Source organism: Elgaria multicarinata, chromosome 1, assembly GCF_023053635.1.
Source record: "Elgaria multicarinata webbii isolate HBS135686 ecotype San Diego chromosome 1, rElgMul1.1.pri, whole genome shotgun sequence".
In the NCBI taxonomy this organism is placed as follows: Eukaryota; Metazoa; Chordata; class Lepidosauria; order Squamata; family Anguidae; genus Elgaria; species Elgaria multicarinata.
Genome location: NC_086171.1, coordinates 20,534,280 through 20,561,615, shown reverse-complemented (window position 1 = coordinate 20,561,615; position 27,336 = coordinate 20,534,280). Strand labels below are relative to the sequence as shown.

Sequence of the window (27,336 nt, the reverse complement as noted above, 5' to 3'; positions counted from 1 at the left end):
TTTTCTTTGTTACTAACGTTGATGGTTTCCTCTGTTTCTAAAATTATTTTTTGCCTGCTCCTCATAAACTGGCAAAACCAAAGAAGTTTGTTACAGTTCAGGAGCTTGTAGCTCCATTTGTTACTAATTTTTTTTTTAAAAAAAAATCAGTTTGTAATAATTGTTTGAATACACTATAATTTTAATATACCAAATGTAATAATTTTATGCCAAACCAACTTGGACATAATTAAATGCTATGTTCCTAAAGTGACAAAGTGACTTTCCATCTGTAAAAAGTGCTAATATTGCATTATTTCAATTTTTCCAAAAATTTCCGTTTCCCCCTGGGAAAAAACTTTTTTTCCCCATGGCTTCAAAATTTCCAGAAAGTTTACAATAAAGGGCAAGTTTATTGCTGATTGTTGTCTGAAAATAATAAAGCGCAATCTAGTCAACATATTTGGTATATTTCTACTATCCAACAACCAGGAAATCTAACTTGCAGACTGTTACAACAATGCCCAAACAAAGCTAGGATATTATTAATGCTGCATCTAGAGTCCACTTTAGAATACATGAATTGCCTTCCCAAAGCTATTGGAAGCAAATGGGGAACTGTGAAGAATCATCTCTTCAACTAGGATCACAAGAGGGCAGAAGAGACATGACTGGATTGGATGCTTTATAGTTATCCTGTGGGCCCGTGCTCATCTGCAGCTAATTGATGAAGCAAGCATTTTTGGAACAGGAATGAGTGCAATTAGGCTGGCAATGGAAACTACTTTCACTTTTAAACAGATTGCAAATCCTAATGATGACTACATTTTGAACTGAAGCGATACAGCAGGAATTCAAGCAAATTAAAATTCTAGCAAGTACACACATTCAAGGTGTGGCAGGATACAAGGAGATGTTCACTTTTAGAAATAACTTTGGCAAACGCACCCATACCGTCATTCAGGTATTACAAAACCATTGTCTTGTTTTTTTTAATTGGAATAAAATTACACAAACATTAAGAGACAAATAACGTAAATGTATACAGAATAGATACTTTTAAAATACAAAATGCCTTATAAAAGGCAACAGAACAAAGTATTCCTCCAAACAGTAAAGATTATAATCTCTAATCTGTACAATATTATCCACGTTTTTTGTTGTTTATTCGTTCAGTCGTTTCCGACTCTTTGTGACTTCATGGACCAGCCCACGCCAGAGCTTTCTGTCGGCTGTCACCACCCCTAGCTCCCCCAAGGTCAAGTCTGTCACCTGCAGAATATCATCCATCCATCTTGCCCTTGGTCGGCCCCTCTTCCTTTTGCCTTCCACTTTCCCTAGCATCAGCCTCTTCTCCAGGGTATCCTGTCTTCTCATTATGTGGCCAAAGTACTTCAGTTTTGCCTTTAATACCATTCCCTCAAGTGAGCAGTCTGGCTTTATTTCCTGGAGTATGGACTGGTTTGATCTTCTTGCAGTCCAAGGCACTCTCAGAATTTTCCTCCAACACCACAGTTCAAAAGCATCTATCTTCCTTCGCTCAGCTTTCCTTATGGTCCAGCTCTCGCAGCCATAGATTACTACGGGGAATACCATTGCTTTGTACACAGGGAAAAATAGAAGATATTTGTACCAAAATAACAGATTACCTGTTAGACCAGAAGCAAAGACACATGTTCAAATCCCACCCTCCAGATATCAAGCTTACATAGGCTCATCATCGTCTCTCAGTCTAATCTAGGTCACAGGCTTGTCATGATGAAATGGGGGAGAAGAATGATGCATACCAACCTGAGCTACTTTAAGGAAGGTTGTGCTAGAAATGTAAATTAATGGTTATATTTGCCCGATATCATTGGCAGTTGTCTGGGTTGGGAGATGGAGATACTGCATTTTAGTGGGTCTGCTCCTACTTGGATGTCCAATTCCAGAAGGTAGTGCTGTGCCTTGGCAGCTATGCTATGGGCTTACATAGCATTCTATCCCCCATACTGTTCAACATCTACGTGAAACTGCTGGGGGAGGTTATCTAGAGGCATGGGCTAGGTGTTATCACCAGCTCCACCTCTCTTTTTCATCAAATACAGGTGAGACAATGGCTGTTCTGAATCAGTACCCGGGCATGGTAATGGACTGGATGAAGGTCAATAAACTGAGACTCAGTCCAGACAAGGTGGAAGTACTGTTAGTGGGTGGTTTGTCCACCCAGCTAAGTGATGCTCAACCTGTTCTGGAGAAGGTTGTGCTCCCCCTAAAAGTTCAGCTTTGTAGTTTAGGGGTGCTCTTGGATCCAGCATTGTCACTAGAGGCATAAGTGGACTCGGAGTACCTTTTATCCACTTAGGCTGATACAACAACTACATCTTTATCTTGACAGAGATAGCCTAGTTATTGTTATCCATGCTCTGGTAATCTCTCGTCAGGATTACTGCGATTCGTGAGCCTGCCTTTGAAAATTTCAGCTGGTCCAAAATAGGGCAATGAGATTGTTAACAGGACTGGCCAATGTAATCACATTATGCCAGCTCTTTTTCATCTGAACTGGCTGCCAGACCATTTCTGGGCCAGATTCAAAGTGCTGATTAACGTTCAAAGCCTTAAATGGTTGGCAGCCAGGTTATCTGAAAGATTATCTCATCTCATGTATACCTGCTTGGACTGTAAGATCATCTTCAGTGGTCCTTCTCTGGGAGCACCATCCTCACCACCAAATGAAGTGAGGTGGATGGCTACTAAGAAGAGGGGCTTTTCTGTTGTGGCACTCTGGCAATGGAATTAGCTTTCCAGAGAGTATTGGCTGGCAGCTACTACATTGTGCTCTATTTGGCATGAGGTAAAGACCTTATTATTTTGCCAGGTACCTAAATCTTTCAGTTTCTGTTATTTTAATTCTGTTACTGTATTTTAAAACTTTACACTGTTGCTAAGTTTTATTTTGGGTTTTTTAAATTTTTTTAAACTTTTATATTGTATTCTATCATGTTGTATTTTATGCTTCAAATTGTTGTTAACTCTCCCCAGAGAACTCTGACTATTGAACAGTATATTATTATTATTATTTATTTATTTATTTATTTGTATCCAGCCTTTTGCCTAATACTGGGCCTCAAGGCGGCCTTACAAAATTTAAAACATATACATTTTAAACCTAGGGAAAGAAATGTACAAAAATTAAAATAAAAAATAATAAAAAATACAATATTAAAACATTAAACATTTAAAACACATGACAATTTTACAAGACCTTAACATAGATGGAGGACCAGATTCCAAAGGCCTGTCGGAACAAACAAGTTTTTGCCTGCTTCCGAAAGCACATCAAGGAGGAAGCCAGCCTAGCTTCCCCAGGAAGAGAGTTCCAAAGCACTGGAGCAGCCACCGAAAAGGCCTTCTCCCATGTTCCCACCAAGCGCGCCTGTGAAGATGGTGGGACTGAAAGAAGGGCTTCTCCAGAAAATCTCAAAGCATGGGCAGGCTCATAAGGGAGAATACAGTCTTTGAGAAATGTATTAAATGTAATAAATAAATAAAAACAATATATAAATATTTGGTTCTATTCTAATAATATATACATGCCTTCCATTGTGATCAAACAGTTCCTCATGTGTTCCCACCACCTTCCTAAAACTGTTACCTACGTCAATTTATGCCTGACCATTAGGCTGCAGTTCTGTGTTTCTAAAACTCCAAGTAAAAGAGAAAAGGAAATCAACTGATTTGGAAAGGGAAGCAATAGAGGGATCAGACAGGCCAAGAAAAATTGGAGAAAATTTTATATTTTATAAAACTTGTAATTAAGATGCTTCTCTTAAATAATAGATTGATATTAAAAATCTAAATGTAAGTATGTTAGCCTTGTAGTTAATATCTAAATAGAATCAATGAATTTTGACAGCAAAGTGCTATGGAGCAGTTAAAAGCAAGCTAAATTGGATCTTTTTACCACAAGGTTCCGACCTCAAGAAAACAAACAGTCCTGTGACGCTGTCTAGGGGCCATAGGCTTGCTCTTTCTCGGTGTAATCCTGTGCATATTTAGATAGAAAAAGTTCTACAACTCCCAGCATTCCACAGCCAGCAGGATTGTGACTTAAATGGAAGGACTGGAGGCTGGTGCAGCGAATCAGGCAGGAAAGTCCCCTTTCAATTGACATTGCTCACACATCGCTAAAGCACAAAACACCTGGATATTTCCTCTCCATTGTCTACTAATTGTTTATTTGGTGTGTGTGTGTGTGTTTTAAAAAATATTCCACCTTTCTGTAAAAATGGTGCTCAATACAAGTGAAAATAAAAACAAAATCCTAATAAATACAGAACATAAAAACTAACAAATAAAAAACAATAGAAAACACAGCAATAAAAGAAATAATTGAAACCACCGTCAGCAACAGTCCAGCTTATATCCCAAAGACCTGACTTAATAAAAATTATTTTTGCATGCCGGCGAAAGGACAACATTTCTATTTCTCAACTTCTATAAACACAAAGCCTAACTAAATATCACATGCAAAGGTGTGTCTGTGTGATGAAAACCTCTTTTTATTATGCCATCTAGATTTTACAACCTTGCAAAGGGCAATGGTGTCTATCAAGAGACTATTTGCCTTGTATTATTCTGCATTTTAAAGGAGCTCCCAAACAATGACATTTAAACTGCAAACTTATACTCATTTACCTGGGAGTTAATCTCATTAATTCATTGGGACTATTTCTAAATAGATATGTAAAGAACTGCGCTGTTAGATTCCCAGTCCTGTTCAATATATTAGGCCTTACTATCACATAAAAAAAGGTTTATAACACTTGATCTCTCCAACAGAAATACCCAAATGGCATTCCACCTATTTGTAATCAAATTGAGTATTATGGCCCCTGACTATAACAAAGCTTATTTACCCATAATCTATAGAATCCTATCTGAATATTTGCAACCAAAAGTAATAGTAAATTAACATTGACCTGACACTTCCAGTTATGGGATGGCTTATGGAGAATTCCCATCATATGCTCTTAGCATAGTATCTTAAAGAGTGCTTATGAGTAACCATTTCTAGGAAAGACTTGACGTGATAATTCATTATTCACTGCCTGATGAGCATTCACATTTTCAGAAATCTTTCTCAAACTTTGTCCGGACAGCAGTTTCCTGCCTTGCTGTCTGTATAGATTTAAGGAAGTGCCTTGAAGTAACACAAAGAAAAGAGGACAACAAAGAGTTCTTGTGGCACATTCAAGACTAGCCAGTTCATTCTGGAGTGAGCTTTCATGGACAGAGTATTTAGACAGAAAAATCCTATGCATGCTTAGACTGAAAAAAGTCTCACTACAACTCCCAGCATTGGGAAATGTAGGACTTTTTTGGTCTAAACATGCATAGGAATATGCCTTAAATATGTTAGTTTTTCAGGTACCAAAAGACTGTTGTTTTTGCTGCAACAGACTCTGAAAGAGAAAGTTGTGGAGTCCCAGCTTTGGGACTGTGCTAGTCTCTTAGGGCACAATACTATGTATGTGTAGACAGATTATACCTAAATATGTGCCCTTAAACTGCAATCCTATACTTGGTTAACCTGGAGTAAGTCCCACTGAACTCAGTGGGGCTTAATTCTGAGTAGTAGACAGATTGCCCTAATATTTTTCCTTTCTAATCCTCCATTTGGAGCAGCAGGGATCCACTTCAAGGTTGTTCCAGTCATGCAACGTGTCCCAGGCATGTTCAACATTGTGCTGACTCAGAGTGCCTGACATACATCCCAAATTTCCCCTGTCTGGTAATACTCATATATTCCTTGCCAAGGCTGATTTGACCCCTGCTTATAATGTGCATGAATGAGCTCCGCCAAAACCTGATAATATCCGGGTGGTTGGGAACCACGTGTTTTTCTTTTTCTTAAGTCCACTACCTGAATACTGGTATAAATAATGGTTCTAGTCCTTACAATGACTCTGTTTTGATGACTCCTCATTTTCCTCAGGCAGTAAGTGAGGAATCATCGAAGACAACCTCCCCCTCCCGCCATCTGAAATGGTACAGCCCAGAATCCTGCCACCTTTCTCCCAGTCTAACCCTTCGCTCTGCCCAATAGCTCCAGACCGCAGGGAGTTATTTATTGGAGGCGATGCTGCTCTGCCAGTGCCACAAGCTCCACTATTCCTTGTCCTTCTTCCAACAGCGACCTCGCCTCTTTCCCGCTTCCTAGCGCCCTTCTACCTCTCCTCCCGCCTCCCCTGTTTTAGAACGTGGGCGTTCCCTCCCTATCGGGAAGCCCTCGGACTTTGCCTCTCTCCAGCTGCTCGCTCTGCGCATGCTCTCGTCCCTTGACAGGGGAAGCGAGGTGAGGAAAAGCAGGCGAGGAAGGAGAGCGGCGTTGGAAGCAGCAGCAGCAGCCACAGATCAAATCAGCTGAGCTCGTCCCGTGACACGCTGGGCAGTGGCGGCTGCGCGTGCGCGCCGAGGGTGGCTTCCCTGCCCGAGCGAAGATGGCGGCCTCCAGAGCCAGCCTCTGAGGGGGAGGCAGGGGAGTTTCGGGTGTAGCGGCTGCAGCCCAGCTGGGCAAAACCCTCTCGGCGGCGACTGAAGCAGCTCCGGGTGCTGCTGCTGGCTGGTCGCGTTTCTTTGCAGTGCAAGGCTTGGGGAGGCTGGTCAACGCCGCTGCCCGGCCAGGTAAATGGGTGGAGTCCCCCCCGGGGGAGAGGCTGAAAGGAAAGCGCCGCAGGGTGGGAAGGGGAAAGGGTAGCCTTCCCCTGTTGTCAGTTGATCCCCCCACCCCATTGATTCATCACACACACACAGAGACACACACGCCCGTTACCCGCCCCCGACTTGGAGGTGGGAAGTGGAAAAGGCAGGTATCTGCCCTCCTCCGTCCTTACCCACCACCACCACCCTTGTCTGAGAAGCTGTAGCTTAGCTTTCAAAACCTCTGCTTTTTTGTTTGTTTTGTTTTCCATGCTCAAAGCGACAGGGAAGAAGTGGGTGTATATAACGCTTTCAACATGTTAATAATTATGTTTCAAACATAAAAGCATGCATATTCTGTGTGTCCACCCATAAATGTAAATTGGATGTGATTGATTGTGGGACGCTTCCCCCCCACCCCAACCCCCCAGCTGCCCAAGCCCTGTTATGTTGGCTGCAACCCTTTCTGGAAACTTTCATATCTGTTATGCAGGCTGTGACGTTTAGAGCCTCTCTTCCATATTCTGTTTTTTCTTCTTCTTGTACACCACACACCCCATATGCACACACACCATATCTCACGGAAGAGATACAAAAATGACAACTGGTTCAGGGGGTTTAAATCTTTAATGTCAAAGCATCTTGGCCTTTACCTTAGAATATGTGCTAGGGAATGTGCAGAGCAATGTAAATTCTACTGTACTTTTCCAGTTTTGCTTTGATGATGAATGGAAGCTTTGCACAATAGCTCCTGAATTTCAAGATACTGTTATTGAGAAACACATGTTCTCTTTAATTGTAGATGGATGTTCCTTTTTGTCCAGTATGTGTTTTGGGTACTGGGCTGCTACTGTAAGGAGACATGAAGGGCACCACAAAAGAGGGATTTTTGCCTACTAGGAAACAGTATTGCAAACTGCTTTAAGAAGAGAATCTTTTTAAGAGCTGTTGTTCTCACAGTGAGAGCAGGAATAGCAAAAGAAACTTCATCAATAATAGACTTTAAGGTGTTAATGTCTGTGGCTTTGTTTGGCATGGAGAAGATTGTACAAGAACTTTAAAGCAATTCTGGAATGTTTTGTCTTGGCCTTGTGGATAATTTGAAAATGAATTTTTATGTGAATGAGGACCTGAGTAAATGTTTTTCCATTTGCCTTTAATCATTAACACCCAGAAGTACGCTGCATTTTGTTTTCAGTCCTTGTAACTCTTATCTGTAACTTGTGCATTTTTCTAAAAACAACAACACACCCATTGCTAATTTTTGTGGTGAGGGTGGGAAATAACTATATTATCTGTAGAAATTAGGCTATTTGGAATAGTTGTGGCAGTGCCTTGTAATTCTATACAACAGTTTTATGCATGTTTGTTTTCCTGCCAGTTAACAAGTAAGATATATAACACAAAGCACAGTAAGTTATGAAAACTGGATATTGATAATCTAGATCTTCCTTATATATGCTCTTTCTTGTCGTTATAAGTTAGTTTAACAGCTTTGTAATGTTGATATTTAGTTCAAGGACAGGAGAGCCGATGCAACTTGCTGAAAATGTTAGTTTTGCTACTAGTAGTGATTTTTCTTGATATTATTAGGGGCAGGCCCAAGTTTTAGCATCTTGTAAGCTTTTGAGGTCCATGCTTTTTGTAATGTGCAGTCCAATGCTATACACGCCTATTACGAAGTAAGACCTATGGAGTTCAATAGGACTTACTCCCAGGTAAGTGTGTGTTGGATTGCAGCCTTTAACATCCATTCCTATGGAACAAATAAAATGTGTGGGGATCTTACAGGCTTTTCTCCATGAATTCTCAGATTTGGTTTCGCAGTTTAGAAATACAAATGCTACAGTTTGTAAATCGCGAGAATTCATTATTGACTTTCAAACTAATTAAATCAGTAGAAACATGTTGCACCGTGTCCTGTTTTTTTGGTCCCTGGCCAATGGTCGGTTGTCCACTGTGTGAACAGAGTGCTGGACTAGATGGACCCTTGGTCTGATTCAGCATCAGGGCTCTTCTTGTGTTCTTATGTTCTATTAGAAACTTAGAACATGCATGACATTTTCAACTTGGTAATGAATAAATTGTCCATTTTGGGATATTTGAAAAAAAAAATTGTTTAAAGCTGAATTCATCACCTATATAATACGCACAGAACACAAGTCAGTGAAGTCAATTTAGGGTGCAATCCTATGCATGTTTAGACAAAAAAGTCGGATGACTTCCAGTATTCTACCCCCACCCCACACATAGCTGGCTGGGAAATACTGGGATTTGTAGGTCTTTCTTTCTAAGCATGCATAGGAACTGCACCCTTAGGATTCCTTATTTTCTTAAAAAGATTTATATTTTGCCCTCCAGCTTTTCCAAGGTGGTTTAGAGAAAGAAAATAACTTATTGAAATAAAATAAGTTAGGTATACATGATAGAGCAGTTCTACGCAGCTCTACTCAGAAGTAAGGCCCATTAAGTTCAAGATTGCAGCCTAAATCTTGTTAGCTTGAAATGAATGGCACATGTGGTAAACTGCTTAAATGCTTTTAAAGCTAAACTCCTTGATAGTGCCCACTAAGTTTTTTCCCCTCTTCCTGTATTTCTTGGCTGATAAATGAAGCCTGCAGAAACACTGCACACCTGCTGATCAGTAAAAAATGACTGTCAAAAATATGAAGCCAGTCATTAAGAGTCTACCTGTACTGTTTGAGGTTTGTAACAAACTAAATATACCTCTTTTTGGCTCAAAGAGAACTTGACTCTAGTAAAAACTTGGGTAGAATTCAGTTTTACTTTTAAGTCATAACTTCTATTGCTAACTGGAATTCTGAAGGATTGAATTTCACATAATAAAATGTACACACACCACATGTTTTCTTGAGAGAGATAAATATCCTGCTGCTCTTGTGATACCTTGAATTAAAGAGCAACAAATAGTTGTGTGCCACCTTAAAGATTAGCAAATGTTTTATTTTTTAATAGTTGTTGTTTTTATAGTTTCAGAGTCCATACAAATATAAATACATGTTGCTGTCTGGGTTTGAGTTTGCTTAACATTAATTAATTTAATTTTAAAAAAAAACAAATTAGTCTCTTTACCCATCCGCTTATACTTTCCTTAACTCTATATATGCCGAAGGTGGTGTTCTCCCATCCTCTTCTTTGTTCACATAATCAATACATTTCCTCCATACCCCCTCAAATTTATCCTCCGTTGTCCTCATGCTCTCCTCAGTTTTTGCGTCAACTTTTCTAGGAGGGCAATCTGCCACACCCTTTAGTACCAATTATCAGTATGGAGTCCTTTGACATCTTTCCAGTGCTTAGCTATCAACCACAGCAAATGTTTTATGACATATGCCAGGAGTCCCCCACTCTTTTTGGACCCATGAGCACATTTAGGAATTTGAGAAACTGCTGTGAGTACTGCTACAAAATGCTTCCCATGGAAGATGTGGCTAGTCACATAATGGCTGCTGCGTAACCGAAGCTCTGCGTGGTTCACAAAATTAAACGGTGAAGACAATTCAAAGTATAAACAAACAAGAGTATTAAAAAATTATAAAAGTACAATATAAAAGCAGGATGAAATTGAGCAGGAATGCAGAGATTAATACAGATTTAAAACAGCAGAGAGTTTTTTGTAAAAAAAAAACTAAGATGATAAACTGTTAAAATACCAGAAAAATAAAAAGGTCGAAAAGAGTATAATGTAGGTGCCAGGTGAACCTCTCTAGTGAGCTCATTCCACAGCTGGGGTGCCACAGCAGAGAAGGCCCTCCCCCTGGTAGTCACCTGCCTCACTTCCTTTTGCAGGGGCTCATGGAGAAGGACCCCTGAAGATGATCTTAGGTACATATGGGAGGAGGCATTCCTTCAAATAACCTGGTCCCAAGCTATTTAGGGCTTTGGATGTTAATGCCAGAACTTTGAATCGGGCCTGGATTGGCAGCCAGTGAAGCTGATAAAGGACTGGGGTGATGTGGTCTCATTAGTCAGTCCCTGTTAACAAACGTGCTGCCCTGTTTTGTACTAGCTGAAGTTTCCGGACCGCTTTCAAAGGCAGCCCCACATATAATGCATTGCAGTAATCCAGACGAGAGGTTATCAGAGCATGGATAACTGTAGCTAGGCTATTTCTGTCCAGATAAGGGCGCAGTTGGTATATCAGGTCTCTCTCTCTCTTCACCACTCCCAGACTCGACCCTCGCTATTTCTGTCCTCAAACCCCTTTCCTCACTATTTTTCACCCTTTTCTCTCCCTTATTGCCTTCTTTCTCCCTTCTTAGCCCCTGCCCTTGCTCTTTCTCTCCCCCTCACCCCTTTATGTTGCTGCTTTTCTCCACTAGCCTCACTATTTCCCCCTCCCTCTTTACCTCAGTTTCCCTTCCCCAACTCTCAGCTTCTAGCTTCTCTCTTTCACCGCTTCTCCTTGCTTTCTTTTCCTGCCTGCTGAACAACTGATCAGTGGCAGGTTCAGAAACAGAAAGGAGAACTTGGCACCCTAACAATTTTCATTTTTCATTTAAAAACATTGTTTTTAAGGCTCAGGTAGTGAAGAGCTCTACAGGCACTGTGTTGGAGACCCCTGATATATGCTTTCATGGGCCACAGTCTACTTAATCAGATGCATGAAGTGTTTCCTGAGTTACAAGCATCTATACATTTAGTGGGGATTGTGAACAGTGACGCCAGAGGAAAATGAAAGCAGAAAGTCCAGACAGCATTAATTTCCGTATTAACAGTGGCCATTCATAAAACAGTTGTTGGATGATAACAGACATCCTTCCATTGGTGAGCTAATTAAGACATGTAATTTGATTTTTAAAAATCCTTGTCCCTGATCAAGACACTGGAGGTAGAACTGAACCTCTTGATGAATTGTAATTCAATTGATTTGCATTGCACTTTGTCTTTGAAGTTGCTTTGTTCATGATATAAAGGGAAAAAGTCATGTTGGAGAGAGTGGTATTAAGCTTCCCCGAGGTGAGAATGCAATAATTGCATGTTGGCTATGGTTGCTATTAACAATGAAATTGTATAAACTGGGGCATAATTGAATAGACCAGCTCCATTAGTACAGCATTGCACCCAAACGGCCTAGTGAGAGAAGCTGCACTGTATAATAGACTTTTAGGATAGACATGGTCATTGTATGTGAATGCTTTCTTCCTCCTCCCCCCCCCCCAAATATAAGCTGTGTGCAGTTATGGCTTTTTATCTTTCTGAACCTTCAGTCATCAATGGCCCACTTCTACTTCATTCTCTTCTTTCCTGGTGAAATAGGTTAGTCTTCTATATAGTAGCCGGTTTCTTATCGCTTTGTGATTATTGGATTTTGGAAGGGGTATTTGGGATGATAAGTCTCACTTATCAATCTCTTGTTTTTTAAAAAAATTGGAAATTGAACACATGCAAGTACTTACTTAGATCAGTAAGTCATTGCATTAGCTGTGATTTGTAGGAAAGGTATATATTTCATTATGACAAGCAGTCATGGTGAGTTCCTTACAAACAGTTTAGAATCGGGCCCTTATTATAAAGTTGTAAGTTACACACATGCAAGGTTCGATGGCATAGTGCTTAGGTTTTGTATTAAAGTTTCACCTGGAAAGAACTTTGAATTGAAATTGGTGTTAGTTTTGTATCAAATGACTTTCTGCCCAGAAAAACAGTGTATAAATACATAAAGTACTAGTTTTGCGCTTTAAAGCCCCTCATGACTTGAGGCCAGGGTTCTGTAAGAATTGTCTCCCTCCACATGTGCCTGCCAATAGTTTCAGGTAATAATAATTTCTACAGGTTTCCCTGCCGTCTGAGGTATAGTGAGCGGTTAATGGGGAAAGAGCATTTTCACTGATGGTGCCCTGGCTTTAGAACACTTTCCCCAGAGATGTTCCCCAGGAATTTACTCTGATGCATTTTCAGGCAAATAACTTCTTGTTTTCCTAGACATTTAAACTGTTGTTGATCTGTTTTGTTCTGTATCATATACATTACTTGCATGCTGTCTTTATAGATTTGCTGTTTTTATTTCTATGTACTACTTTTGTTGTGGTTTTTAATGTTTTATTGTAAGCTACCATGATGATGTGACTGAACAGCAAGGTATACATTTCAGTAAGGATTTTTACAAAAAAGGAGCAGTGCAATAAACTTCATTTTATCTGTTTTCCCAAGAACCATCTTTTTTCAGCAATATTCGAGTGAGGACACTTAAAGCACAAGACAGACTTAATAAACAAAGGGGTGGATTTAGATTGAAGTGCTTGAAACTGGGCTGGCAGAAGCAGACATCCCTGCTCCTTCCTTCACACAGCAGCCACTTCAGTCGCTTCCCCTGAAAAGGCTACACTGAGGTTATGGGGACCCTGCTGAATGGGGGGGGGGGTGAGGGGGATCCCTGAAAATCTGTCAGAGGCATTTTCCATGCACAGAGGCAAATCCTTGATCCTACCTGATGTGTTCATATACTACAGTAGTATTTAGAACTTAATTTTTTGGTTAAATGTACATAATCATGCACACCCTCCCTCCCCTTTATCAATACAAGCTGTAAATGAAACTCCAGAGGTTCATTTGAGGCTATGCTTCCCATGTGTGCTTGGTAAATATGCCTTTTCTGCTTACTCTGCTGTCTGATAAGTTGGTTTTCTCGAAATCTTACTAAGTTGGTGCATAATGCATACAGCACTTAAAAAAAAAAAGGTTGGTGACTCAAGAAACCATTCCTGCATGGATATACATGCATTAATTGGTTTAGAATAATGCATGGGTCCTCCAATAGCAGCAACAGAGTTTTCCACTCCGTCCCTTCAAACATTTTTTTTTAAAAAAAACTTAGGGTGCCAGGTTCTCCTTCCTGTTCCTGAACCTTCTACTGATGAGCTGTTCCTTGTTTCCCCTCTACTCCTTTGCCTTGCTATTCCCCCTCTCCATGCCCTCTTTCGCTGTTTCTTTCGCTGTTTCTTCCTCCTTCCTAGTGTTGCTCTTTTTCTCTCACTTCCCAGTCCCTTCTCTTGTTCTTAACACACATGCGCACACAGAACACCTTTCCAGGGGGGGGCTCTGAAGGCAGAGAAGGAGGTAGGGGAACAAAATGATGGGCAACAAAATGGCTGAGCTAGGGGTTGAGGTAAGGAAAAATCTTTCTTTTTGAGGCTGGGGGCATTTTTCTTTCCTTTGGAAGTGGGGAAAGGGTGTGTGTGTGTATTTATGTCTGTATGGCCATATTCAGAAGACACTTTAAACCATGGCTTTAATCACAGTGGTTAAGCCAAAAAGCCAGGCTGTGTTCAGAAGACACCTTAAACCATGACTTTAACCACAATGAATAAATCTTTTTGCCTTATTCACCATGGTTAAAACTGTGGTTTGTGTCTTCTAAATACAGCTCGTCTTTCTGGCTTAACCACTGTGGTTAAAGCCATGACTTAAGGTGTCTTTTGAATGGGACCAAAGTATAGGATGAGCAGAGCGATCCTATGTAGGCCTACGCAGCAGTAATTACCTCTTGGTTCCATGTAAGCATGCATAGGACTACAACCTTAAATGGTCATTTTGTTGGGCTTCTGTGTGGACAAGTATGTGGATTGACTGTGGAGTCCCGACCATTCATCTACTTGTACTGAGTTTCTTAAGTGAATTGTCTTTTGACTAGCCAGGCTCCATGGCAGTTGTTATGTAACTAGCCGCATCTCCATGGAAGCCATTTTGAGATGATGCCCACAGCAGTTTCTCAAATTCCCAAATGTGCCTATGGGCCCAAAAAGCTTGGGGACCCTTGGTATAATGGGTTTTCCGTACAACATAACAAGCAGATAGGTGATGGTGGCAGTGGCTTAGACAAGGAGGCAGATGCTGACAATCGTCTTCTGCTTTTCTGTGCAGTTATGCTTCTTTGATCCATTGTAACTGTGCCATTTTTTACTGTTATGAAGATAACAGATTGTTCTTGTGTTGGCTACCAAGATTTCTATGCTTATAGGCTGAAGAGAAGAAAGTTGCTTACATGGGCAGTGTTAAAGTGGAAAGGAAAAACTGGAAATTTAAAGCAGGAAATAGTTTGTACTGTGCCATTGTAATGAGAAAGGTGCTGAATTCTAAGCTTTTCTGCAACAGATTCCTTCTATGTCTGTCATAGAACTTTGATGCAAAAAGTGCTGGGACCTGTTCTAGGGAAATTGCTCAATTCATTCTGAGTACTTGCCCAGATGTCTGGGACCTTAACCCCTTGCCTGCATGAATTGAGTGTGACCAAGAACAAACCTAACTCTCCTTCTGTATCTGGAGACTGCAGAGGGAGATTGGAAATGGAGGTCGAGCTTTCTTTGTAGAAAATTTGTCTGTCTTTATTGATCTTCCAGTGAGAAAGAGAAGCTTCAAAGGAACATCGGTCTCCTGGAATGTAGTTTGAAAGCTATTCCTCCGACGGTGTTAAGCTACGGTCTTGTCAGTAGAATGAAATAGGCAAATTAAATAATATAACTTTGCATTGTGGGGAAAGTTATAAATCAGGAAATGAGTAGAAATCTGTACATATAATTGTACAGTGTTTGTCATGCCCCAGAATGTTCAGCTGTGATTGCTAGGTGCTTCTTATTGACATTACACAATTTTGTGAACTGCCCTTAATGAAGGGCAGTGTATGAACTCATAAAATAAAACATGCATTTCTTTGGGTCTTAATGGACTGTTACGTGTACTTTTTTTAGGCTCCTCAGTTGTACTGGTGCCCTTTCTATGACTGTTATTGCATCGTACACTCATATATGTATACAAAACAGTCCTGTGTTGATGTGTGCCAATAAGTAAATAATGAATTTAGCTTAAATGTGAGTACAAGCTAAAGCAGAATAAAAGCAGCCTCAATTTCTTGACTTCATATGTTTACATACTGAGATACCGAAGCTGATATTTCAATGTTTGCTAAAATTAATATTTCAGTAGCTATAAAAAGAAAATAAGTAGCAATTGATCACTGTAAATACAGGACACCAAAGTAAAATGTTTAGCAACTATCTTCAAAATGAAATTTAATAGGATAAATGCCAAGTTCTACACTTAGGAAAAAGAAACCAAATGCACAGTTACAAGATGGGGGATACTTGGCTCAACAATACTACTAGCGAGAAGGATCTTGGAGTTGTTGTAGATCACAAGCTGTGTATGAGCCAACAGTGTGATGTGGCTGCAAGAAAAGCAAATGCTTTTTGGGCTGCATTAATAGAAGTATAGCTTCCAAATCACGTGAGGTACTGGTTCCCCTCTATTTGCCACTGTTTAGACCTCATCTTCATTATTGTGTCCAATTCTGGGCACCACACTTCAAGAAGGATGCAGACAAGCTGGAGGGGATTCAGAGGAGGGCAATGATCATCCCAGAGAGCAGGACACAGAATATGGGCTCAAGTTAAAGGAAGCCAGATTCCAGCTGAACATCAGGGAAAACTTCTTGACTGTTAGAGTAGTATGACAATGGAATCAATTCCTCAGGGAGGTCGTGGGCTCTCCCACACTAGAAGCATTCAAGTGGCAGCTGGACAGCCATCTGTCAAGTATGCTTTAATGTGGATTCATACATTGAGCTCGATGGCCTTATAGACCCCTTCTAACTCTACTATTCTATGATTCTATGCAAAGAATTGCAAGACGTAATAGAAAAGATACCAGAACTAATTTCATTATTGGGTGGATATGTGCCTGTATTGTAGTTAAAGAAACTTAACTTTAAAAAATTACTTGAATGTTCTGTTAGCATTAATTGTTATTAGATTGACCCTATGGCTCAATAACATTAGGATGAAAATTAGGCAGAGTCATTTAAAAATTATGGAAAGTCATTATATTCTCCATGTCTAACAATGGTTATTCTGCAAAGCCTGGTTGGCTGTTTGCAAATGACATTCTCTGAACAGTAAATTTAAACAATGGAGAATACAGCATCTTAGAAGTTGGCTGCTTGTGAGAGTTTTGCCTGGTCTAGTGCTGAGAAAAAATAGTATGGAAAAGTTGAAACTAGTTTGACTACAGGGTGCATATTTAACATTGTTTCCTTAAGTAACCTAATGACTTATTTGTGTATCAAATATATTCCTTACAGCCTCTGTTTTCCTAAGCAGTGTGCTTGTTTTAACTCTTTCCCTTTCCTGCCCTCCCCTCCAGGTTCTTGCATAAATAGTACATCATGTACATATGCTGGGACTTCTACTAACTGTAACTGCTAAAGAATCAGAACAAACTAACACTTTCCCCAATTTATGGGCCTGTGCGAGCCAGGTTTGTAAATAGATGGGATTTGAATATGTAAAGCTTGAAAAGAGCTGACTTGTCTTTTGAAAACCTTTGAGAGTATAACTTTTGTGTGTGTGGAGAATAAAAAGGCGTAGTAGTGCTTGAAGTGTTGTGCATTCACAAAGTCATGATAGGTCTTGTCTAATGAGGTGATAGAATAGAGCTGGGTAGGTGATCTGGCATCTACAGGCATCAATGTGCCCTTGGACACCTTTCTTGGAGCCTGTCATGTCCCACGTCTTAAAAAAAAAACCATTTTCCTAACAGTAGCTAGGATTGTTGTGAAATAAGTTTCTGTTGCTGAAAATTGTGGGTTCGAATGGATTGTTTAGTGTGTTGGGGCTCAGACCCACTGCTGCCTTATACTCAGTCTTTCGAGCAGGTTACCTGCCCTTTACCACACCTCCCATGGCAGCCATTTTGTGGTGGTGCCCAGGACAACTTCTCAAATTGCCAAATGTGCCCAGAGCTCAAAAAGGCCTCTGGGTAGGCCTGAATTGGCAATGGTATAGTCCCTTCCAGTGCCTCATTCTGCTGGATATATGGACCAAGCTAGAGCTGTTTAGCAAATGGAAGTGAGAACAGGAATATTTTGAATTATATATAACCCCTTTAGCAATCTGCATTACGTATTCAATCCTGTGTACAAATTGTATTTGGTGTTCAGTAGAAGAATATGTTAAAGCTAATAACTTTTATTAATGCAAAGCTTATTTTGTTACAGGTGTTGGCACAAAATGAATATAATTAGGGAAAATAAAGATTTGGCTTGTTTCTACACAACAAAGCATTCATGGAGGGGAAAGTAAGTAGCCTGGCTTATTTTATTCTCTGGTTTGGGGGTAATTGTGCTATATTGCAGCCTGTCTCTGTTATCCAACTGTGAGCTCTCAAATTGCTTGATTAAAATTTCTTTGGACTTGAATACTCTAATCATCTACAGTCTATTATTATTTATAATTCATAGTTTTCAGAATGGTAGCCACGTTAGTGTGTTGCAACAAAAGCAAAGTGTCTTGTGCAAACTTTAAAGATTAACACATTTATTACGGCATAAAGTTTCATGGACACTGCCTACTTCATCAGATGCATGAAGTGTTAACCTCACATTGACAGATCTATATAACATGCTGGTGGGGTGGGAGATGTAAACTATGTGGTCAGAGGGAATTGAAAAGCAAAATGTACAGATAGTGATAATTTCCGTAACAGATGCCATTAACAGCACGTTGTTGATGATAACACAGACTTCATTGCAATGGTGAGCAGATTAACATATGTAGTGTGATAAAAAAACACGCACACACACCTTTTGTCCTTAGTCAAGCCACAGGAAATAGAGTTGAATCGTTAAATTATACTGCAGAAATTTTATGTTGGTATCTGTCTTTGAAGTTCCTTTTTTCAAGAAAGGCTTGAAAAGTCTTTGACAAAGTGTCTGGGGAGGCTGAAGTGATGATATTCTATAAGCCGCCTTGAGAGCCTTTTTTGGCTAAAGGGCAGGATAAAAGCGCTGTAATAAATAAATAAATAAAATTATTCATAAGGATCACTCTTTAATTAGCTGGATAGACTGTTTTCATGTAGAAATATGTTTCAACAGGTTTCTTAGATGGCATGACCATCACCTTAAACTACGTTGTTGTATGGTCAGTTATATATTTATGAGCTAGAGAAGTGACTATCCTGTGTACTGAGAACATGCTTAGTATAAGATCCTCTGGGTGGGGATCCTTGTGCAACCAAAATGGCACTATCTGTGCATAAGAAGGATCAGCAGGCTTGGTGAGAATGCAAGGTTTGCATAAGTGTGATAAACCCCAAACCCCCTCCTAAGGAAGAGAATTCCCAAAATGCCACAGTGAGCATAGAACGCTTACTGGGCGTTGGGGAAGTAAATATGTAATTGAGTATCCTGAAAGAGGGCATGGCTGGCTGGCTGGCAGCTTGAACAAGAGCATTCCATGCTGCAACATTTTATTAGCCAGTTCTTATATATTTTTCCAATGTTATGCATATGTAATTTGAATAGTTTGAGTTACAGCTTGTCCAAGCCACTACTTATTAGTTATTAGAGCAAATTCTATAGAATTTAGAGCAAACGTTCTATAGAAAATAGGTGTTTGGGGCTATAACGTCTGTTTGTGCATCTAGCGCTAAACCATTGTTTAGCGTACATATGAACACCTCAGTTGTCTTAATGCTTCTCCTCATATATCTCCATGTTTTGCATTACATTAATTCTAACTGTTTAATTAAATTGGCCTTTAATTGTTCCATGTATGTTACATGTAACTATTGAATTATAACTTCATATAAGAAGTTTTAAACTGGATTTTATGGTTTTAGTTGTATACTGCCCAGATAGCTTAGGCTGTTGGGCAGTATAAATATGTAATTAATTAAAAAAAGTAATTTGGGCCATTCTGAAAGAATAACTTTAGGAACATGGCTTGTTTGTTTATTTTGCCACTGAGTTAAAGACAGAAACAGTTTCCCTTAAAATTTAGCTCGTTTATTTCTTTGATAGCTAGGTACTTAATTAGATTTTTCTGAACACAGGTGAGATTGCATACTTTTCTTAACTGCTTCTTTGATTGCCTGTGATATGTTTAAACCAGTTATTTCCATTTTGGTCATACTGAATTCTGTAGCAAAGTTATTAACTGATTTTAGTACTTTATTCTGTTGATAGGACAGAATTTAATTGCTACAGTGCCAGTTCAGAAGCTCAAAAGAATCCTGATTTTTCACTCAAGATCTTCAGATGTTTGGATTATCTCTTTCTTGTATTAAGGGTTTCCAAGAGATGGCAAGGATGCAGAAATGGAACACACCTGCCTAATATCTCTGTGTAATAAGGTTAAATTCAGAAATTCAGTTGCATTTCTGTCTCTTGCATTCTGTCTAGTTTTTTCAGCCTCCCCCAAAATTCAGATTTTCTACTTCTTATTATGGTTACATAACATTTACCATTCTTCAGTGATAAATCTGATGAATAGTATTCATGTGTAACTGCCAAAGTAAGTAAATTTGTTTCACTTTGGAGATGTACACATAATTCCCAAGGAATGAAGGTGAACAAAGTATATTTAAAATCAATTCTTACTTTCACATGAAGCTTAGGTGAAATGTATAACATTTACTTAACTGTATTTATGAATATGTTTACATAAGCTGAGTTAGGATCAAAAGTTACATGTTACTTATATACAGTTTACAGTCTCAGCTTGGATTTTTTTATATAAGTGCAAATAAGACGCAGGTCTTGTTTGATAATCAGAACAGATTTTTCTCTTCTCCACCAGCACCCCACCTCTTTTGGTATTCTGTACCAAAAGATCACAGATTCTTTGAAAAGCTACTATGAAACTTTCTTCACCAAATATTGCATTCAAATGAAACCAGTGAGCTCCATCACATGCAGTACATTCTTATGTAACTCTGTTTGAATGAATACATCAGGATTAATTTTCCATTCTGTATTTTTCCATATTGCCAGAAACTCCCATTTCAAACAATTTGCTGAAACGATAAATGTTAAGAAAGCTAAATGACTTCTTACATTTCCTTGGAAAAAGAACTACCACCACATAGTATCTCCAATAATGATCTATAATGTACACATGTTTTTAATTGGGGCTTGGGATGAGCATTTAGACTTAAATCCTTGTTTTCTGTTATGTTTATAGGTATAAACGAGTATTTTCAGTTGGAACTCATGCCGTCACAACATATAACCCTAACACATTAGAAGTTACAAATCAGGTAACAAGAAATGCACAGCAGCTGTTTGCAAATGTATTATCTCCAAAGTAAAAATGAGGTGTCTTATATTGAAAATGCAGTTAAGAGAGAAAGAAAGAGAACAGAGTACTAGTGTTAGTTGCTTGAATTAATGAGCAACTAAAGACTTAGCCAGTTTATATTCTATGGAAAATCCTCATTACTTAACCAGTGAATATTCTTCAACTGCAGAATCAAACTCTCAGGTGGAGGTCATAACAGTATATTTTCTCACCCGTTTAATATTGGAATATGTTTAATATACTTTTAACTTTTGTATATCTCTATAGGTTTTTAATGTATATGCTTTAAATGTTGTGATGCCGCCTTCAGGCACAGCATTGGGCGAAAGGCGGGATATAAATAAGTAAATAATAATAATAATAATGCTGCACGCTTCTGAGCAAAAATGAGGATTTTAGTTTGTATTTGTGAATATAGAATTGGGGAGTAATATGTTTTGTGAAATAGAGGAGCGTTTTTAAAAAAATGTATTTTGGGGATTAAATAATGAAAAATAGCCATCGGCAGCAGTTAAACTGCTACTTGCTTTACATTTGTATAGTTTCCAAAAGTTTTGCAGGTTATATTTGCGACTTGATATAGGGGGGAATAAAATTAAAAAGTTAGCTAAGCAAGTCTTCAGGTTCATTGTCTTTATACTGTTTTGCTTAACATCCTTGTTTGGCAACTATTACTATTAAGGAGACCAAAATCTGAAAGACTGCAGACTTAATCACAATGTGCAGCTCCTAGCTCTCTCATCTCCATATTTCACCTGGAATTTAATGCCTTCTTATTACTGATCAGTTTTCTGTGATGCTGTGACTGTACAGAACAAATGAACTCCCTAGGGCATTTGATGTCAGAAGGCCTAACGTGCATACAAATGAAAAGATTGGGAACCTTGTTTAGAATTTGGCAGGTTGTATTGGGTACATAGGCACTTAGGGCATAACTACCATATTTTCAATCGATATAGAAAGATTGATGCAGCTATGAAACTAAATTGCTGCTGCTGTGTGATTTTAGAGTCATTAAAAGGCTGAGACCTATATACCTCAGAATAGGTATTTGCACCTAGTGTTGGGGGTATGGGACAGAGTGGGGTTTCCTTTGCTGTACTTCTCTCACCCTGCCAACTAATGATTTATCTATTTGGCTGGAGGTCCTGCTGCGGAAGTCTTTCACCAGCATTTTCAGAGCCAGCTGTAGTCCCCTATTTTCAATATTTTAACAGATCGACTTCAAAAGATAGCAGATTAACCTTTCTTGTTGGCCATATCCCACATATAAGGGTATTGAGATAGAATTTAAGGAATAATTTATGGGAAACAAACAATTAGAAATGTGCTATAAGGCAATAAAATACTTTCTAATAGTTCATATTGGTATAGGAATTCATGGTGATAAAATGGAATATTCTCTTGCGGATCTTTTGATTTAGTGGCCTTATGGAGACATCTGTAGCATCAGTCCTGTTGGAAAAGGACAAGGAACAGAATTCAACCTAACATTTCGAAAGGGCAGTGGGAAAAAGTCTGAAACACTTAAGTTTTCTACAGAACACAGAACAGAACTCCTTACAGAAGCACTGGTAGGAGCCTTCTGATTAAATACCAGCGTTCTCTGTTACTTTGCACATTCTTTTGCTAACTGAACTAAAATGAGAAACGTATATTTTCCGCTGAATGGTATATATTGCATTTTTAATTACCAGCAACTTTCAGGACTGCAAGTTACATCTCTACCAACTATGGTTTGGATCCAGACTCCAGCGTTGGGCCCAAAGAACCATCAGCAAAAGGAAAATAACTACTTAGCACTGCTCTGCAGGCATTGAAGAGTTTGCACAGCGCAGTGCTTGTGCAATGCATCCTCTTGCACATGCAGAACACTATCTTTCAATTTAGTTTGGCTTTTCTCATGCATTGCTTTAGTGCAACGTTTCCCAACGTGGTGCCCTCCAGATCTGTTTGACGATGTCCCATAAGCCCCAGCCATTGGCCATGCTGGCTTGTAATGATGAGAATTGTAGAAATAGCTCTTCTGTTAATGGGAGCTTTATTCTATGCGTTGAATGGCACCATTGGATCCAACGCAGTGTGCCTGAACTCAAGGAAGCATGCACAGATACATGTATTGTAGATAATTCAAACAGAATTGTTGGTGCAGTTACTATTGATTCCTTTCCCCCCTCTTCTTCCATCCCAGAGATTCAGAACTGATTTTGCTGAAGGAAAAATCACAGGAAGGGTAAGTGTTGCTGTTTTATTCTTTTACTATGTATAGCACCATGTACATTGATGGTGCTATATTAATCTCAGTCAATCAGTTCATCTTACCTATTGCAGAAGTGCAATTAATTAAGAGCTTGTGGGGTTGCACTGAGCCAGGGAAAGAACTGAGGGTTTTAGGTGCAGATGGAAAGGCGTTTGGACCCTTCATATCCATCTCCTGAGAAACAATGGAGGGGTAGTTCTGTATAAAAGTTTATCAGAGGCTAGGCCTATTAAATTCAGACCTGATGCCAAGGACTTGCTACCACTCAAGTCACCAGATCTTCCAGAAATGACAGACCTGTGTTCTGACACTAGTTACATATGTGCATACGTTGCCCCTTCGAGGAAAAAGGCCTGTGTGTACCCACATCTACGAATGTTGTCAGTTGAATTACAATAATGGAAATAATCAGTTTCTTTCCATTTATGAAAAGTGTCTACATTGGCTTGCTTACAGCTTTATTTAGCCATAGGCTACACTCATGTGAGAGAAAGGGGAAATTAGAACCTTCTATTCTCTTCTATTTAATTTTGTGTTGTAACTGAGGTTGCATTTCCTTCCTGCTGCGCACTCTTAAATTTCACAGCATTCAATTCATACTTAAATTGCTCATTTTTCTTGGTATAGAACATCATTAATTCATCTTAAGTAAGACCAGTTTCATATGTTACATCGTTCCTAAACGGAAAGCACTTGTGTAAGAAATTATGTGAAACTCTCATTTTGTTTTTTGCTTGTGAAACTCTCATTTAGATTGTTGCCTGTGACAATTACATCTATTTCACATCTTGTACATGCTCTGGGAAACCCTACTTGGAGTTGATTTTACAGCATGTCGTACACACTTGATGTAGATGGAGTAAGATGAGTCCCGCAAGTTCATCGTGCAACAATGTACACACAATTTGAGCATTGCTTCCTACACAGATGAGATCTCTGTGGGGAGGGAAATGCAGAGCTTCAGCTACTGGGTGGTATACAAATGTAATAAATAAATAAATGAAGGGGGGCTGATATGCCTGTTTGATTCGAAGCAGTGTATGACCAGCCGTGTTTAAAAATATTTTTACACTTCTGTTTTCATATTAACTACTATACTAAGATGTAATACTGCTTAAATTATTCCTTAACTCGTCTTTCGTTTTTACAGAGATACAACTGTTATAAGCACCACTGGAGTGATACAAGAAAACCTGTAATCCTAGAAGTGACTCCTGGAGGCATTGACCAAATTAACCCTGCAACAAATAAAGTCCTGTGTTCTTATGACTACAGAAATATTGAAGGATTTGTTGATTTGTCTGATTTTCCAGGAGGTTTCTGTATACTTTATGGAGGATTTAGTAGGCTAGTAAGTATAATATCTAGAACCCAGTGGCCTTCCTAGACTCTATTGGTTTGGCCAGGTCAGAAAGCCGTCTAGCACTCTGAATCTTTGTTGTGCTCTAACTACATAAAGTTTATTTGAACTAGAAAATATAATTGGTCCTTGGTACAATATGATAACCTTCTTTTATCTTATACTTTTACAGCTGTTCCTTTAAGTTTTAAATAGAAAATATGACTGCTTTTATTACTTAAATATTACTTCCCTAGTGGTTGCTCTTAGATAATTTGACTCTGCTATTCATCAAGCAGTTTATTTATATTTATTTATTTATTACATTTTTATACCGCCCAATAGCCGAAGCTCTCTGGGCGGTTCACAAAAATTTAAACCATGAGAGCATAAAAACAACCAACAAATTTAAGAGAAGAAACTTGTCTTTTTCAATTAATATTAATAATAAACATAGTCCGACTTTAATGAATACCATTGTATTCAAGATTATTAATTCTTAAATTATTGCCAATGTTCTTAGTACATTCATACCAAGGTATTTATTGAAATCTCTTGAACTTTGCAGCATTTATTTGCTTCTGAACAAAGGGAAGACATTATCAAAAGTGCAATAGAACATGCTGGCAATTACGTTGGTATTTCCTTGAGGATAAGGAAAGAACCATTAGAATTTGAACAATATTTGACACTTCGCTTTGGGAAATACAGCAATGATGAATCTATTACATCGTTAGCAGAATTTGTGGTCCAGAAGATATCTCCTAGGCATTCGGTAAGGCCTAAACATTTAGATGCATTGCTTGTGTCTTGAACTTGCACATCCACACAAGGGAGCTTTGTCATCTCCACTGCCACCTCCCCCCACTCTGCCCTAATTTTTGGTCATTGAATTGTAAATGTGTTCATTATGTGACTATATTCAACTTATGGTTTCTTTAAAGAGGAACGGACACTGCTGTTAATATGCAGCCTTGTGCTGTACAAGGAAGGGGGAGTCAAACTTGCATTGGGCTAGAACATGTCACTTCCATAAACTTCAGTCAACCTTGGATCACAGCCTAGATTTAATATCAAATTGTTCAGTATAAGGACATCAGAAATACATTGTATGGAGCCTGCTTAAATTCTGTGCATTGTCTTTGTTGAGCTGTTGGCATTCATTATAATCACTATCAGATTTTTATGTAGAGAGATTTAAACATGGAAAACCAGTCCAAACTGTTAATTAAAAGATGAACAACACATTATAGATTTTGGTCATGATAAAGTTCCTTTACTTTATCATCACAATTTTCCCCAAATAGATTTACCATTGTGCTCCAAATCAGAAATAATTATTCCCTCAATATTATACACTAGGTTCACAATAGTAATTTCAGTGCATTCCCTAGGGAATTAAATCTTTCTACTTTTGTAATCAACATTAATGGCACTGTATAGATTAAAATGTTTGTATTTCTGGAGCTTTTAGCTACTTTTCAAAACCACCTAGAAGCAATAGAATTACTGCCATTAGATACCCCATCTATAGAAAAGAAATGATTTGGCTTGCTATTGAAGACTTTGTAGGGGAAAATTTCTCCTAAATGAGTATGAAATCTGTATTGGTTTTCATAACTCACGCAATAAGAATGTAATAACCCTTTCTGTTTTTTAAGGAACCAGTGAAAAGGATATTGGCTCTTACAGAAACTTGCTTAGTGGAACGTGACCCAGCTACATACAACATTGCAACACTGAAGCCATTAGGAGAGGTAAGGGGCAATGTTGTTCAAGCGTTGGGTCCGAAAAATGTTTACGAATCATGCTAGAACATAAAGCATAAACTGCCTAAATCAATTCCTATTCAGTCTTTAGATCATGATTTTAAAAGTGGGAGCACAGTTGAGATTTGAGTTCATATGCAAGTAAATGTTCTAGAAAAACAGAAAACCATGGTTGTAATGCTGAGACGTAATCTTTCACTAAAATATATAATATAACAGTATAATAACAAGATTAGTGTGACTTCCTATTTGACACACTTTTTCTTTAAAGGTATTTGCGCTAGTGTGTGATTCTGAAAACCCGCAACTTTTTACCATAGAGTTTATCAAGGGACAGATCCGAAAATATTCTTCAACCGAGAGGTACTTTTAAATGTTCTTGAACTGTCTGTTGCTCTACTGGGATGTCAATTTTGACAGTAATCTTAAGCAAACTGTGTAGCACTTTTATAGTTGGCTTCATTGCTATAACCAGATCAACAATGCCTGCATTTATATTTGATTCATTTGGCAAGGATCTTAAGCTTTTGCCACAGCTGGGGAGGGAATACAGTAAGTTCTTGAACTTGCTATCAAGTACTGCAGAAATTGAAGTGGCTTTGAACAGAATTCTGAAAATACGTAGCTCTACAGCTTGATAAACAGCTAGATAGAAGAGTAGCTATTAAAGTTTATTTTATAGAATCCAGTAGTACTATCCCAGAAAAAAAGTAGTCATTCATACACAGAGAAGAAATCAATGAAAGGACTTTTGCAGACACCATTGAACCAAGTCTATTACCAGTGATCTTAATAAGCCAAATTAGTTTAATTTACTCTGCAGATTAGTGCAGATAATGAAGAAATGCAAGGTGTTCAGGTTTTGTTACCTTTCCCACTGCCATGCAACAAGCTGCTCATTGAATCATTGGTTTCTCTCCCATTATCTCACAAGGCATTTATCAAGCCTTCATATGTCAGCATGTTAACATTAATCAAGAATGCTTGGTTTCCTGTCCCTCACCACATCTCCTGCTATGATCCAGGTTTTTGGTGCGATCTGAAGCACAGTCAAGCTGAAATTTTCTATGAGAAGCACTCTCTGTTTATAGCAGTTGCCTTCATTGCACCAAAAAATGCTTGCTGTATATACAGTTAACTAGTAGGAAATGTACATGCTCATGACTGCTTGTGATGAGAATATTTAGGTTTTATCAGCTGGAAAAACTGACT

At 38.7% G+C, this 27,336-nt stretch overlaps 1 protein-coding gene across 3 annotated transcripts in view; it reads left to right on the top strand.

The window, feature by feature from the left end:
* Nucleotides 1–6,448: 6,448 nt before the first annotated feature.
* The window catches only part of DNAJC13 (DnaJ heat shock protein family (Hsp40) member C13), a 57,444-nt gene continuing 36,556 nt past the window's right edge, over nucleotides 6,449–27,336 (top strand). For all 3 annotated transcript variants that reach the window (XR_010025372.1, XM_063124325.1, XM_063124316.1), the window contains exons 1-9: nucleotides 6,449–6,645; nucleotides 17,672–17,752; nucleotides 20,640–20,715; nucleotides 22,181–22,330; nucleotides 22,948–22,989; nucleotides 24,167–24,367; nucleotides 24,924–25,130; nucleotides 26,017–26,112; nucleotides 26,396–26,487. Coding sequence is in view for 2 of the 3 variants with exons in the window: in XM_063124325.1 (XP_062980395.1) it covers nucleotides 17,685–17,752; nucleotides 20,640–20,715; nucleotides 22,181–22,330; nucleotides 22,948–22,989; nucleotides 24,167–24,367; nucleotides 24,924–25,130; nucleotides 26,017–26,112; nucleotides 26,396–26,487 (932 nt within the window). In the remaining variant the exon portion in view is untranslated. The remainder of the gene's footprint in view (nucleotides 6,646–17,671; nucleotides 17,753–20,639; nucleotides 20,716–22,180; nucleotides 22,331–22,947; nucleotides 22,990–24,166; nucleotides 24,368–24,923; nucleotides 25,131–26,016; nucleotides 26,113–26,395; nucleotides 26,488–27,336) is intronic.